At 42.6% G+C, this 16,673-nt stretch overlaps 1 protein-coding gene across 5 annotated transcripts in view; it reads left to right on the top strand.

Moving 5' to 3' along the window:
• ERC2 (ELKS/RAB6-interacting/CAST family member 2) overlaps positions 1-16,673 on the top strand; it is a 993,433-nt gene that overhangs the window by 801,362 nt on the left and 175,398 nt on the right. Inside the window, exon 15 of one of the 5 annotated variants that reach the window (XM_086367449.1) lies at positions 8,887-8,952. The exons of the other annotated variants lie outside the window; for them this stretch is intronic. Within the exon in view, the coding sequence (XP_086223575.1) occupies positions 8,887-8,913 (27 nt within the window). The 3' untranslated portion in view covers positions 8,914-8,952. The remainder of the gene's footprint in view (positions 1-8,886; positions 8,953-16,673) is intronic. 5 annotated transcript variants of the gene reach the window in all.

The raw sequence follows: 16,673 nt of genomic DNA on the forward strand, positions 1-16,673 counted from the left end.
TCCTTACTGAGATGTGACTGGAGAGAGGTAATAACATTTCCAAGCCGCATGAGTTTCTTGGTCCCGGATGTGTCTTGTAACCATCCCCACCCCTGCTGCTTTTCTCCTCTTCTTCCACCTCCCCAGGGCTTTGATTTTATGTCTGGGCAACAGGGCTTTGTAGAGTCTCACTGTCCACCCAGAGAAGGAAGCAGTCACAGCAGCCCCTCCCCGGGCCCTGTTACTTCTCAGAGACCCGACTCCAGGCCTCTGGATTCCCCACTCGCCCTCTCTGTGAAATGCCGGACGGGCTTCTGTGATTGATGCCCTGCTTTCCTTGCACTTTCACCAACAGATTAGCCAAAGTGCAGCCCTTTGAATTCTAACAAACAGACGAGGGGTTTAACTTGCTCCATTGCCCCCAGAAGATGGATTCTGTGTATAGAGTTGTTATTCCTAGCTTTTGCTTAGGGAGGGAAAAAAAAAGAATTTATTTTATGTTTTGAGGTTAAATGAATGTGGGATAAATGTATACATAGTGTCCTGTGTGTATATATGTATGTATAGCTATATGTCAGACGAACTGAGGACTTTTCCACATGTGGAAGAATTTCTCAAGATCATGTTTAACTAGAAATTTCTCTCCCTAACTTCCCCTGTGTGTGTGTTTGAATGTTCATTATATATACATATATGTGCGTGTGTGTGTAAATACATTTTCTTGTTTCCAACATAGAAGAAAAATTAACTCCTACATATCAGAATTTGCTAAAGTATAGTTTCAGGACAACCAAAAAGAAATTTGTCCCCCATGATGGTAACCTAATAAGAAAGGTTACATGTCATAGGATTTTAATATCAGTTTCCTATCCAAGTTAGTATGTCTGAAGCTTGACTAAACAAGAGACGATAGAGGTTCTTTGCATTGCAAATCTAATTTCATGGCCCGCTTCTTGGAAGAAGGCTTTGGGTATTGGCTTCAAGTAGGGATGAAGCCTTCAAATTCAAAACCCATGAAGAAACATCTTGTTGGGCTGATGTTTATTGAATGGGAGAAGGGTCCAAAGATTTCAACTGTTCCTACTCTTGGGCCAGTCCTCTCCACATCGGAGTCAGAGAAATCCTGGAATGCATTTTGAACTATATCTTATGATCCACTTGCCTCTTTTCTTTTTGTAAACAGTTAATTTTCACAAGTGAAAATATAATTGACCTTTACCATTGTATCAATTTTAGATATACAACATATGGTTTGGTATATGGATATATTGTGAAATGATTACCAGAATAAGTTTAGTTAACATCCTTCACCACACATTGTTACAATTTTGTTTTCTTGTGCTTACTTGCCCCTTTTCAGATACTCCTTTTATCGCAAGTGGATTGGAAGATGCTATGTTTAAAACTCAACAGATTTTTTTTTTCAAGTAAATGAAGTAGAAAGGTAGCTAGATATAATTTTTTTAACCCCTCAAAGAATACCCCAAATCCCCAAAGCTACTAAAACACAAGCCAGAAGGAATATGTGATTTCTCACCATTGGGAAATAAAGGTGGTAGTTTATTTGTTTGTTTGCTTTTAAGAGCAGAAGCTCTGGAATGACCCTGTCATGGCTCTCTGTGAGGCCACAGGTAGGAAAGAAATGAGGACAAATGTCTGCACTGCTGTGGGAGGTATTTAACTGCTCCTTCCTCTACTAGCTGTTATGTGCTCACCCAAGCATTTCAGTTGCAGGAGAGGAAGGGGGGAGGGGTGACACAGCCTTAGGAAAGCTGGCTGTGCGGATGAGCAAGTTATTGCCAAGGCTCTTTAATCTGGGTGTGGTATTAACTCCTTACATGTAAGCACGCAAGGGCACGATTTGATAAACCCTGCCAGGTAGGGTCTTCATGTCTGGGGAAAAAGACAGAGCTGCTTAATGCATCAGGATCCTCCTCTTAGAAAAGGGTTTTTCCTTAAAGGTAATTTGAGCCTATTGAAGATTTCAGTCTTACTCTATTTTGGATAAAGTTGTTTTTCTCCCCTTTCACTGATTCCTCTTAGTTTTAAACCTTGTGTGCAGTATTAGGGTTTCATTAAGAGATTTGTTGCAGCATCTTTTGAGTCAACGGGGGTTTTTCAGACACAGTCTACTCTCCCCAGCTTGTAGATGTAACTCATCTTGGCATTGCGGAAGGGTTGATTCCTTTTCAACTTGCTGCTTTAATCCGGTCACATTTGTCTAAGAGGCAGCTCTTTAGCTCCCCCATTGAAAGGGGGTGGCCAACTTTGAAAGGTCTGGAAGCAGGGAAATCCATTTTCTCTTGCTAAACACCATTGCCTTTCTTTTTTTTCTTGAACTGATGTAATAAGGGTCATGTTGGACTTCCATGCCCCAGGCACTTGCAGCACTCAGAAGATAAGGAACCACAGAAAAGAGAATTGAAAACATTCTTTAAACGTACATGCACACACAGTGTCGAGGGGCAAGGGAATTTGGTTGCCCACTAGCCAGATTCTGCAAACTACTGTATTTGTGGAACAATAGCATTTGAAAAATTGTTTCAGCATCTGTATTTTAATGACAGGTGTAAACCATAGCTTTGAATAGCCCAGAGATGTTAAAATAACTAAGGATGGTTTAACACACTGTCTGATCCTTTTTTACATACACCCTTTTGCCTTTGGTCTTAGCACAATATCAAATACATTGTTGTAATAGTGACAGCCTATGAAATGCCACCACCAAGGGCGGTGTGCCCAGTTATGTTTGTATACATGTTTAAGGTCTACAAGTCAGGTTAACTTACGTTCTCCAGTTTAATTCACAGAGCAGCCCTGTGAAGTATCAGGGCCTTCCGATTCTTTTTTCTTTCTGAGGCACTTGAGGACATGAAAAGTCAAGGGGCTAGGGGATTTGGTTGCCCACTAGCCAGGAAAAAGCAGAGTCAGAATCCTGCTAAAAAACACAATTTTCACTCTGTTTAACAAAGCCAAGCGTTAATGACTGATGGATGAGGGAGTGAAAATAAAGCCTGTCTCCACCCCACCCCTTTTTTATGGCTATCTGGCAATGGCTCAGCTTTTAGCAGATGTTGACTTTGGGCTCTGAAAATATATTCTTGGCCAGTGTACAACCTTCCAGCATTGTTATCTTCATCTGGGTATCTTGTATCTTTCAGCTGAGAGAGCTGGCACCATGCACTAGATTGGTTTGTCAGAATTAACTTTTGCTCGAAGGAAACAGAAAGCTAGTTTTCATGTCACCCTATAATGATAGTTGGAAAAAAATGAGAAAGTGCCTAAAGATGCTGCATTAGAAGTGAAGGAGAATGCCCCACAAGCTTCTCAAATGTTCTCCATGGCTTACCAAAGAGGATTTAGATGGCCCCCTGCCTCAGGGGTCCCAGTGTGGTAGACTTGCTGAGAACCAACCAGGCTGCACAGGCTTGCTTGCAGTCTCTGCCTCTCCCTTGAGAAACACCCCCCTGTATCTTTTAAAACATGGAGATTGCCCATCATGTTTCCCCTTAGCCAGGGCTGTTCAGCTTTCACCAAGTCAGGTTAGAAGAATAAATCACAAGTGCAGCTAGTGCCATGAGAAGGGGGACGGAACCATTCTGGGGAGAAACAAGTAAACACAATCTTGGCAGCCCCTAAGGAACTCTGAAATCCAGGCTGCCTTCTCTATTAGAGGAGTCAAATCATTCAGAAAAGCAGGGGCCAGTCCTTATAGGCTTTCTGGTTTGAAAATGCATGTTAAATTCCCACAGGTGCTGTGACAGAGTGTGAAGGGTATGGGGGTGCTTCCTTTTCCCTCAGGGACCTTGAAACTTGGCGGGGTGCTGCTGATAAGCTGTATAAAGGACATCTGCCATATGCATGTGAGGTTGTCTTTCTTCGAAGAGCCAGAGAAACCCCACCTAAGTTGTACCATCCAGTCCCAACCAGGACCTTCAACAGCTTGGAAAGGGGCAACACGGAGTCCTAAGGACTTCGGAGCTGAGCTGAGCAGGACCCTCAGGTGTTTCTGGGGCCAAAATGAGGGCTTCTTTCTGTGGCTTCAAAGTTCACATGTCAGGAGGGTGAATCTTTGTGGTCAGATGGACTGGAATTTGACCCCCACTCCACAGCTCCTGGAGAAGGCGATGGCACCCCCACTCCAGTACTCTTGCCTGGAAAATCCCATGGATGGAGGAGCCTGGTAGGCTGTAGTCCATGAGGACGCTAAGAGTCGGACACGACTGAGCGACTTCACTTTGACTTTTCACTTTCATGCATTGGAGAAGGAAATGGCAACCCACTCCAGTATTCTTGCCTGGAGAATCCCAGGGACGGGGGAGCCTGGTGGGCTGCCGTCTCTGGGGTCGCACAGAGTCGGACACGACTGAAGCGACTTAGCAGCAGCAGCAGCAGCAGCCGCAGCTCCTGGCCAAGTGTACTTCAGTGACCTACCTCATCTTTGTCCCTGAGCCTGCCTTCCCCTGTCCGCACAAAGACCCTCCCCAGCCCTGTGTCCTAGTGATTCTTAGTGAAGAAAGCTAAGAGCCGTCCCATTCTTTCTAACCTGGAGCTGGTGCTAATTCCTGCTGGCTCATTTCTAGCCCAGGTCAGAAATTAATTAGCATCTAGAAACACAGCACAGAACAGGTATCTGAATCTAGTAAGGACTTGGCTATTCTTTGGGAGAACTTGTCTGCAAATGGGTACCACAGGCTATGACAAATCAAATTATCTAAGAGTTTGCAGCCATTCCTGACCTCATCACATAAACAGAGACATCAACTTATGGGCTATGCATTCTAGGAGGCAGGAGAGGTGACAGACACGAATGTGAGGTTTCCAGAGGAAAGGTTTGGACTTGACCCAGAAAGAAAACACATTAGTGCCCTGATAAGGCTTGATGCCCTTATCTCCAGGCTCACACCCCTTGCTTTCCTTTGTATACACTCTATTTCCCTAGTTCTGGCCAAGCCTGCAGTTTGGAAATGCTGAGAGTTGCTGCTTTGCTCAAACCCGGGCACAGGACACATCATATACCCAACACTGTGGTCTTGCTTCTGTGACTTGCGGAATGCTGGTGCTTGAAGTTTGCAGAAAGTATCAGAGGAGCCATGAACTTCTAGGAGGAGTAGGGGTGGATCTGGTGACTGCCCACGCCACACCCTGTCAGTAACCAGGAGGGTCACCCTGCTTGTCCCACTGGGAGGCCATTTTGAACTTCCTGGCAGAGACAAGTGGCTGAGTTCTTACAGAGGCAGTAGGCTGATTTAAAAGTGATGCTTCCGTAATTTCATTCTCATCTTCAGTTAGGATGAGTGTGACAGTAAGGTCCTCATTAGGAACCTAGCCCTTCGATTTCAAGAAAAAAGCCAGCTATCAACTGAAAGAAAATTGCAGGGTTTTTAAAACATACACACACACACACACACACACACAACCAGCCCTGTGATGGGCTGAGGCTTGCCTGCTGGCTATACCAAATACCTCAAAATAGAGACCAATTAAAGGTTTACACTGGTCTGTTTATCAGGTCATATCACAGAGTTCCTTCCCAGACCTCCATGGCTGGGCTAATAAATGTCCCCACAACAAGTCTCCCATCTTGTCAGTGATGACTCAGTCACTTTGCTCTTAGATCTTGTCATCAACATAGCCCCTTGAGCAGCCCATCCGGTGAGGGATTTTGTTTTATCTCAGTATTTAGAGAACCCCATTAGAGCCTAGCATCTGGAACTAAGGATTTCCGTCAAGTCTTCATATCATCTCTGGAGCAATAGATACATCCTGAGTTTATTGGATAGTTAAGCCTCCTCCCTCTTTAAAACGGGCTTTGTGGTCACTGTGCTCTGGGCTTCAGCCCACCTTGGATGTTCCGTCCCCAGATGCTGTGGACAAAAGCAGACGGATGACGGATGGACTAGAGGCTTTTTTCTCATCCAGATATTTTGGCAACTCCTGGCATAGCAATCACTCACAGGGACAACACACAAGGGAGCAAACGCCAGGCAGCCTCCAGAAAGCCCGCTGCGAAGTCGATCTGAAAACAGAAAAACAAGGGAGGGAAACTGACTCTCTCAGGCCTGATAGATGCATTTTAAAACTTCAAGAATTTCCAAATAACTTGGCATGAAGTTAGGGATCAAGTGACATTTATCTGGTTTTTATTTTTTTGGTCCCCAGATTTACATTTCTGGGCAGTAAGGTTGCCGAACAAATTAATATTTGCATACAAAGATGCAGGCGGTGCAGGAGTCAGACAGCTGCGAACGTTTGGAAATATCTGGGGCTCCGTCTCTGATTAGCTCCTGCATTTTTGTTTTTTTATTCCCCAAGCAGACACTCACTCTGACCCAGATCACTTGGTGATTAGGGTCAATTCATGTTTAAGCTTTGAAGATTAGAGAGACCAGAAATGGCCACCACTTCCCTTTCTATTTTCTTTTAAATACTTTTAACTTCAGAAACTAGGAACTTGAAAGATATGCATAATATTCTGAGCACACTGAAGGAATTTATCCCCATTTCTGCCATGTTAAACGTTAGCAAAGTTTATATTGGACTGTCATATTTCTTTACTTTATTCACCAGCATACAAGACGTCGATCTCAACATCTGGCTTTTAATAACCCTCGACATCTGGGAGCTCCTTTTTATTCCTATGGTGGACGAGGCACGGTAGTGATATTGGCAGTGTGTATTTTCGAGCTACAACTCCTGTCTGCTTCAATCATAATTAATTACCACTTTTTAATATATTTAATTTGCTAAAAGTAATTTGCATTAGACCACACTTCACCGTTAGGAAAATAGTTATAGATTTTGGTGGCAGTGGCTTTCTTTCCTCCTTCCTTCTTCTTTTTCAAAATTTAAAACATCTTTGGATTTGAAACAAACTGGCTGTCTACATACTGTTGGTTTTAAATGCAAAATGAAATAAACTGCTCAGCACAGGGAATGATTTTACAGCCATTCAGAAGCAGTCAGCAGGGACTGTAGGCTGCATTTTGAGGAAAACAGCCTATTTTTTTGTGTGTGACTTTGGCATCTCTCTGAGTTTTCCTGCAGCAGAGACTTTGGGAATCAGGAACCTTATAATGAAAGCTAGGACCTCCATCCAGAGAATATACTTACACACATACCCACACCATTCTGCATTGAACTGCAAGGAATTGCTAGACCCTCTGAGACCCATTTGTGGATGCTTGAGGGGTCCCCTGCTATACTTTCCTTCTTTATTAGCATAAAAAAGGACATAAACTTTTCTTTTCTCCAGGAACTGAGAGAAAATTGAATGAATGTAAAAATCCATATTTCTCCAATTAGGTAGGGAAAAGGGAGGTTCATTGCCAGGAGCAATTACTAGACTGTGTAGTGGTAAATAGATGCAAGTAAATTTTACATGAGAAGGAGACCCAGGTAAGATGATCAGTTGAACTTATGTGGGGCCAGAATATTACTAGCCAAACTGTCAGTGCAAATTCATACTGAGTTGTCCAATTCAGACTGTGTGCAAATCACTTGATTGACTCAAATCAGTGGGACATTGTTAATTCTTTGGGCTGTAGTCTGGTGAACTCCCTTTGTCAGAATAATATTTTTAAATATACAAAATAAAATTCACAAAAATATAAGAGAAATCATATGAAAACTCATTTCAAAGACCATAGATCCAAATTCTTGAGCAGGTAAAATCACCATAGCCTTGTTGGCAAGATTAGGTCAAACTGTATGAAGTTGCTGTTTTTCTAGACCCAAAATGGCCAGCAGTGGGCATTTTCATATAATTCAACCTGATATTACAACAGCTTAAGCAATATGGATACATATTGTGAGAAGATGCTTCAAGTTATTGTTTTTCCTGTTCCTGATTTTCAAAACACAGAAGACAGTCATGGGAAAACCTGGTTTTGTCAGGGATTTGTTAAAAGACACAGCTCCCAAATTACGTGTGAGACCAGGATATGAACCACTGAGTTTTCTACACTTTGTTTCTATCCTTGCAGTGAACAGTGAGAATTCTTGTTCAAAACACGACCTTGTGATGGCAGATATACTTCTGTCTGTATAGATTCAATTGCCCTGCCCATCCACCTCTTCACTAAGTGAGGAAAATGGCCTGAACCATTCTGGAAATGTTTTCAACAAGAATTCAGACCAAATAAGTTCCCATTTATCCACAGTTGAGCACAATTTTAAGTTAAACAAAACTTGCTTTCTACAAGCATTTTACTGAATTGAAAGTTTACTCTCTTTGCTTTGAAATTTATTTGATTGCAAATGTATAATCATTCCGTGCAAATGTATAATCGTTCCATGGTGGGCACATCCTCTTTTACGCTGAGAGTAAAATAGAACCTGACAAATCCAGAAGATCACAGTATGTTTGAGCCTTTGTGAAATAACCAATGTCAATTATCGCATGCTACAGAAGTTCGTTCCACCCAAGTTGGTGGAATTTTGGTTTTTTTTTTTTTAATTCTTCTTCAGCCTTTATTGATACTTCAAGCTTAAGAGAAATTAAGGGTATTTAGTTACTATAATTACTTCTCTGCTTACTTAAAAGGTTTAATCTACTCTTTAGGCATATGCAATTCAGATTGCATGCTTTCCAAAAAAATAATCATCTGCTAATGTAGACTAATTTTAATCTTCTAATCCATTCTTGACACAGAGTCAGAGCCTGGTGGGTGGAATGTTTTTGTGTGGGGGTTGCCATAGATACAAAACTCAGTTATGTATTTGACAAGTCAGCGATGTGGAACTTTAAGTTACTATGGATTTTTTTTTTCCTCGCTCTTTAAGATTAAAAAACAAAGTGAAGATCAGTGTGCCTTTGCAGTGCATCCCAGTGTGACTAACCTTCTCTTCTTTCGTTCCGGTGCTCCCCTCCTCTCCGTGCACCTTCTTACCCCTGGCCGGCCGCAGGATGACGAGGAGGGCATATGGGCATAGCCGGGCCTGTAAACCAAAGTTCCAGTTTTGTTTTGAGGGGTGAGAAAACCATCTTTTATATCATTTTTCTTTTAAAAATTGTATTCTAGTGTTGTATTGTGTGCGTGCTCAGTTGTGCTCACTGCTGTTTGTGATGTGCCCTGTGTTTGCTTCTGCGTGCCGTGACCACCCCCAAGAGCTCCCTCCTTCATATCCCCCCTCCCTGCAACCACATTATTGTTCTGCCTTGTTGGGGCTGGGTTGAGCACCATCCAAATGTTTCTATGTTGTTTAAGATGTAAACTCTGCCCTCATTAGGATTTATCCACACTTTTAAAGGCATGATTGTGGACTCAGAAATTGTCACGGTTCTCCAGTCATGGTTTTCAGCCGACTGCTTGCTCTTACCAGATATGCCAGTGCGGTCCAACTCCCATGTCCTTCTGGTTGTGTCAAATGTTTGGTAAGGAATAAGGGAAACAAAGCTATTTATCTTCATAGAGCTGAAACTATCATGTGTAAGAAGCCCATTTAATGAATTGTACTCTCTTCTATGGCAGTTCTGAAGAAAACACAAGGAGCAAGGCATAGTAATGGTGAATGGGTAACTGTATCTCTTTAAATGAACTAGAATAGAAATGTTAATATTGACAGACTCATAAGTGGTATTATATCTGTTGCTTTTTGACAATTGCGTGCCTATAGTTTTGCATTATTTTCATGCATTATGTTTTTTCGGAGGATTTTGTTTTTTTAAAGATTGATTTTTATCTATGCAAACCCACTGTTTATTTCTTGGCTGTCTGCATTATAGTTGAATAGTGGTGCATGTAATGTTCTGTGTTATTAATATAAAATGGAACATTGAACTCTGTCGACTTTTGCCATTGTGAATCACACCTCTCCAGGATACTGCAGGCTGTTTAACACCAAGTCACAAATGCTCTGGAGCTGAATATATCTACCTATGGTGACACAGACTATTCTGTTGAAGTTGGTGACAGTGTATATGAGCATATATATATATATATATATATTCATAACAAGAAATGTGGTAGATTGTGTGCCATAGTCACAAGTACTCACCATGCAGTTCTTTTTCTGGGACAAATGTGAAATGCCCCAGGTCTGTGATTGGAGAGGTGGTTCTTTGGGATAAGTAAACAGGTGTGCCCTTCTGCAAGTCTTGCGCTCATATTATGTAAACAGTGGTTCTTGGGATGAATTTGAAAATAGTAACTTGTGTGTTTCGCCCGTGGGTGACAGTTTTCATTGATATTTTTCACTGCTCAGTTGAACCCATCGAAGGTCCCATCAGTGAGTCAGACTGCTTTCTCTGGTCCTTCAGGGAACACACAGAGGTTTGACTTTCATTTACAGCATCTTTCCACATAGTTATAGATGTAACACTTCCTGGATCCGTTGACCACCAGTAGAGCCTGCTTCCTGGTCACATCTCCCCTTTTCTCCCCCCTTCTCCCTTTCCTTAGTAAAGAGGGAAACAGTACAGAATTAACTCTTCCAGATGCAAAGTGGTTCCAAAGGGAAACTTGTTGATATAGGGAGGTAGGGAAACCAGAGAAATGCTAAAATTTGTCTGAGAGACTCCCTATCTGGAGAAAAGTTTAAGAGAAATATGGCCTTTACTCATATGGAATAGCTAATAAAGATGCAAATTGACCTAAAACAGTTCTAAGTGAGAAGTAAATATTTTATAATGTTAAAGAGTGAACATATGAAACCTGCCCACAGCATGCATGTAACAAGTAGGCAAAGGAAGATTCTGTGAGTTTGGGGCTTGCCTAGAAAAGTGTAAGTCCTTCTTGGGGCTCTTCTGTGAACCTGCTTCTGCCATCGTGTTACAGTGTCAGGACTGGGCTGCATCTGTGTCTCCTCCTGGATGTGTGCTGTGCTTAGTCATTCAGTCATGTCCATCTCTTTGCGACCCCATGGACTGTAGCCTGCCACACTCTTCTGTCCATGGGGATTCTAAGGGCAGGTTGCCATGCCCTCCTCCAGGGCATCTTCCCAACCCAGGGATCAAACCCAGGTCTCCCACATTGCAGGAGGATTCTTTACCATCCAAGCCATCAGGAAAGCCCCTCCTCCTGGAAAATAAAGACTCTTATTGCTCTTTCACAAGAATTTGACACCCCAACCCCCCGCCTTCCACCATCCCTTGACATAGAAACCTTGTCATTTTCAGGATGAAACTGGTGCCAAGGCATATAGACAGCCTTGCTTTGCTCAAGGGAAGCAGAGATAATGGCATTAATCCCCATCCTCCTTATTCCTTTATGAAATTTCCCCAAATACCATGTATCCCAGAAAACAAATGCCTTCTGAAAATTAGTCAATATATAATCCTGCTTTAATATGTTGTAATAAATTTTATAGGCTTCTGAGGAAAACTACTTATCTTTCTTTATGACTCCTTTAAACAAGTTTGCTCAGATATCCTCAAGCCTTTAAAACCATATCTTAAGGATTTAAATAATGAGATACTGGGAGAACCTTCTATTTCTGAACAGCCGTTGCATGTTTTGAGTCGCATTACAATCTGTGGGGCCTAAGGAGATATTAAATTTATAACTAAAGATGGATAATAGTGGCACATTAAAAATTAACTGTTTTGAATATTTTGATTTATGGCCCTTATAAAAGAAACATTACAAGAAGTTATTTTACTAGGCATCAGTAATATGCTTATAATAGCATCATAAGCCTCTGACTTGAATCTGGTGTTTCGGTGCTGAAATGAATCATAATTTAGGAAAAGTCACTCCAAAAATTACAACAAATTGGAATTAGCATAACGACCCTGACAGCTCCTCCCTTTTTTGGCACTTCCAGATACTAGCCTAGGCATGATTCATTTGTCTCACTGTGATCATTCAAGGGTGGTGTTTTCTGAGAGCAAAGTGGACTGGGGAAAGTTTGCTTTTCTAAAGGGTTTTGACAGCCCCTAGAGCTAGTTGTTTCCCCCATAAACCTCACACCCTAGCCCAGCATTATCAGCATGTGGCCTGTGTAGTCCACAGAACCCTGAGCTTGGTTTCATGTTCTGCTGTCACTGTCTTGAAACTGTTAATAATTTCTGAATGAGGCACACCACAATTCATTTTGCTCCAGGCCCCCCAAATTATGTAGTCTGGGCTGGTTAGACCCACTGCGTATTCCTATATGCTGCCTCTAGCTCCTCTCCAGGCCCCCTCCCTATTGGCTCATTCCCCACTCCTGTTTTCTTATGGCTGGAATTTACCTTCCGCCTGCCTTATTTTTCTGGTTTTCTTGCAGAAACCCAATGGGATCACATTTCCAGCAATTTGTTGCCCTTATGGGCATTACCGAAATGTGTATTCGACCATGGCCCCCTTGTGTCATCCACCCAATCTGACTGTGAAAATGTGCTCTTGGGGCCCTTCTGCATTTTCTATCTTGCTTTGAAAAATGCAGGAAAAGCAGCTGCTTAATTTCTCCATTACTTTCCTTCGGCAAAATCCACTTGATGTGGCAGTGATCTGTGTCAAAAAATACGCCTTCATTTCCATTGAATGGAGGTGCCTTCCTTGTACCCCCAGGAGGCTCTTTGGTTTGTGAAAATTCAATGAGGTGAGACAGTGGGTTCCGTTGCAAGATCTAGGGCCACATCTGCCTTGACATTTGAATGTTTCAGCTTTTACTATGAACTCTTGTAATTGAGCAGACATAGAGTACAAAATCATTTTTATTTCTTAAACCACTAAAAAAGAATAAGTCTTTTTAGATTGAAAACATATGCAAATGTTTAGGACCCGATTCATAAAAATACAGATGTGGGCATTAACAAGTTTTGGCACGGGACCGCGATGCTAGTAGATTAATCCTGTCAAAACGAAGCATTGTAGCTCTATGCCACCAGCACATGGACGGTGTTTGAGTGAGCGTGCCTATGAATCGCAGAGCACGTAGACTTGAGGAAGGGAGTTTGCACACATAGAAGCCGCGCTCGAAAGCTGATAGAGCTCCCTGGCATGCCGCCTGTTAGGAAGAATGAGGAAGGAGATGTTTTACTGTGCCTAGAAAGTTTATGTTAATACGTTCTGTGCCTTCTCTTAGCAGAAAAGGTCTGGGCACAAAGCCTGTGCTCATTCTGCCTGTCCTGTGCTCAACCTCCTCAACTTAAGTCTTAGTTTCTCTGCAAAGTGGAGGTTTCCTTTTATATCAGCTGGGCAAGGATACCAACTAGTGTTTTTAATTCAACCCATCTCTTTATGACTGAGGGTCTGACAGATTCATCTTCTTGTGCCATCTGCTCCTAAGACTTTTCCTTCCTTCATTCATTTATCCAATCATTCAATCATTTTTCACCTGTTCATCTGTTCTTTCATCAAATGGTTAAAATCTTGGCTAGATGCTGAGAAAACAGTGATGCATAAGATAGACATGGTTGCTATATTGTTGGTCTTAAAATATGGTTTAGGGAAACTGTCCATAACAATTTAAACGCATGAATGGAAAACATACACTTTGATCATTGCTTCGATGGAAATTGGGAAGGTACTAAGGCTAACAAGAAGAACCTACTTGAGCAAAGGCCAAAGGTAGGAAAGAACTTTATGGGCTGAAGGGGCTTAAATCCATGATTCTGGGTAAAAAATAAGACAGTAAGATGAAGATGAAGTGGGAAGGGGCCAAATCATGTAGGGCCATTTAGGCTGAGGTCGGAAGTTTGGGTTTTAAGCCTAAGGAAAGTAAAAAATAAAAAGAAAATTAGAGGATCTTAAACAGGGGCATGACATAATTCACTTCATGTTGTAGAACAACCCAGACTGCTGTGTGGAGGATGACATATCATGGCAGGAAGAGCAGAAATAGGGCTGTTCCACCATCTGTGAAGGGAATGGCAACCCACTCCAGTATTCTTGCCTAGAAAATGCCTCAGACAGAGGAGCCTGGTGGGATATATTCCATGGAGTCACAAAGAGTCAGATGTGACTGAGAGACTAACACAAATGGTGCTGACCCAGGGGAGCAGTGGGGGATATGCAGACATGTGGATAAATTGGAGATGAGACTAACATGTGAAGTCACAAGACTTTGATGAAGAGTTAAGAGAAAAGACTAAAGCGGTTATACCTCCAGGTTTCTACCTTGAGTGTCAAAGCTGGGGCACACCATTGTTGGAGGGTAAGGGCTGAGTGGGAGTCTTCTGTTCTGTTTTCCCCGGGTGTCCAGTCAGACTGGCCAAGGAGAGGCAGACTTTTGATCCCCTATTTTCTGTTTGCCTGTATGTCAGCAGAGAAATCTTCAGCCTCTCATTGCAGTAATGGACAGGCTGTCAAGTTTAAAGCATAGCTGGGGTCCAACTTCTGGAGTGTGTGTCTCTTCTGACTCTCAAGGAAAAGGAGAAAATTGAATATCAAAGACTGCAAAGAAAAATCAGTCATAGAATAGGGAGACAGGTGGGCACAGTGGTCTACAGAAAAACCAAGCTCCTGAAGTTGTATAAGATAGAAAAGGATGGTTCTTGCAGCTTTTCTTGAGGAAGTCCGTCAGTGAAGGCATACCTCATAAGATTTGGGAAGAAGAAACTGAAAGTGACAGTGAAGTCGTTCAGTCCTCTCTGACTCTTTGTGACCCCATGGACTGTAGCCTACCAGGCTCCTCTGTCCATGGGATTCTCCAGGCAAGAGTACTGGAGTGGGTTGCCATTTCCTTCTCCAGGGGATCTTCCCGACCCAGGGATCGAACCTGGGTCTCCCGCATTCCAGGCAGACGCTTTAACCTCTGAGCCACCAGAAGTAGCTACTATATGTTTCAGAGCCACTGTGGACAAGGGCTCTGCCTACTTTCAATGGCAGAATTAATTCCTGGGCAAAGTGATATGCTTTCTTTTCTGCTTTCCTTCTTCCCCAATTACCTTATTTTTTGGTTTCTCTGCTCCTCTGGAAGATATCTTATATTCAAGTTTGTAAGGCTATTCTTCAGAGCCACAGCTTGAATGTCTTACCCCAAGTCCTTTCAGTCAGTAATTCATTCAAAAACAATTTATTCATCTCAGCACTGGAGTTGAGGCAGTGAAAAAAATACAGTTCCTACCTTGGAGGAATTTAGAGTAGTACCTAGGTCCTTAAGCTGGTGTTCATGAACCTCCAAGGGTCTGCCAACCCCTGGACATGGTTAAGAGATTTCAGATGTGGGGATGTGTGGTATATGTGCATCCTCCAAGGACAGAGAGTATCTTGATCCTCAGCACGTACTCCAAGGGGCCACTGACCCAAGAGAAGCTGGGTGACTGTGGCTCACAGCATGTTCTCTGGATTCAGACCAGACTGGGTTTGGATCCTGGCTCTAGCACTGTTTGGCTAGATAACCCGGGGCATGTGTTCTTCCCTCTCTGCTCTGACATTTCCTCATACGGAGAAGGCTGTGCACACCTTCCAGGGCCATGGTGAAGATTAGATGAGTTGAGGTAAATGAGATGCCTGGCCGTGGCTGGTGCACAGTGAGGCCAGTCCTCATGAGAATATCACTGTTACTGTTTCTCTGGTGTCCAGAGAAGTTGACTCCATATGCCGGCTGAAGAAAGTGGTTGATACTATGGATTGGATGAACTTGGTGGGGGTGGGTTGTAAGAGAAAAGACAGAAGAAAGGAAAATCAAAAGGGGAAATCTGTTTTTATGACCAAAGCTGTGCAAGCCAGCTACACATTTTCTAGCTGATCTTAAAGCATTTTTACCCTAAAAAAAGTGCACCCTCTTTAGTTACTTTTGATCTTAATTACATCTAGGTCTAGCAAAGGAAGATCTCATTGTGGGAAACTGGATTAATCCACATTTCTAGCAGAACATTTCTTTCAGCTCAAAGAAAAGTCAAGTGTATAACATGAAACGCCAAGAATTATTTAATGAAAAATTGTGAGCTGATGAATTGAAAGAGAGAAAAGGAGCAGTCTACCCTTTTCTGCTCTCAAGTTGTGATGGACTTGGGGGCAGGGGTAGAAGATTTGAAGCAGAATTGAGTACAGTAAATAGGTTCTTATGGACTTTTCTGGAGCTTGTAAGGGTTACCTGGCAAAGCACTGCATGTTGGCTTGGATATGACCATGCTCTCAGGACCTGAAATCTGGCTGAGAAATCATAAACAAATGGTGGTGATAAATGACCATGGACCCGAGGCAGGAGGCGTCTAGTGGACTGTTGCCGCATTACTTTACATCCTTCCTGTGCCAGGGCTGGTGCACTGGGAGCTCTTCAGCCTCTCCCACCCCTTTGTCATTTGCTCTGGAGTGTGGTGCTGGTCTGGTCTTATTTAACCTTTTTATTAATGATCTGTAAAGGGGAGAAAAGAGCATGTAGAGGAAAGTTGCAGATGACGCTGATTTGGGATGTGTTGGAAACACTAGGGAGGTCAGACAAATCACACAAATGGCCTAAAGAAGGTTAAGATCATGAAGGGAAAATGACAAATCTTGGAGAAGTCCAGATACTCACATCTGGCGAAAATTAATCTGAGACACAGATATCAGTGGGTGGGAGGGGTATGAAAACTGAACACTAAAAGCAAAATAATAAGCTGAGTGGACATTGGGAAATCCAGCCATGGGTGAGGACAGAAAGAGAACAGCCAATGGCATTGAGCAATGTCTGGAAGTTAGCAGATGCTAGAGAGACGTACATCACAATTTGTGACAATTCTGCCCAAAAACTGTCTTACACTGGGGACACAAAAATGTTACACACCCTCTCTTCCAGAAGATCACCCATAGGTATTGTAAACCAGGCGGAGACAACACTTC

The sequence above is a fragment of the Bos grunniens genome, chromosome 22 (genome assembly GCF_055505025.1).
Source record: "Bos grunniens cultivar Pamir isolate PY7600 chromosome 22, Bosgru_T2T1.0, whole genome shotgun sequence".
Classification (NCBI taxonomy): Eukaryota; Metazoa; Chordata; class Mammalia; order Artiodactyla; family Bovidae; genus Bos; species Bos grunniens.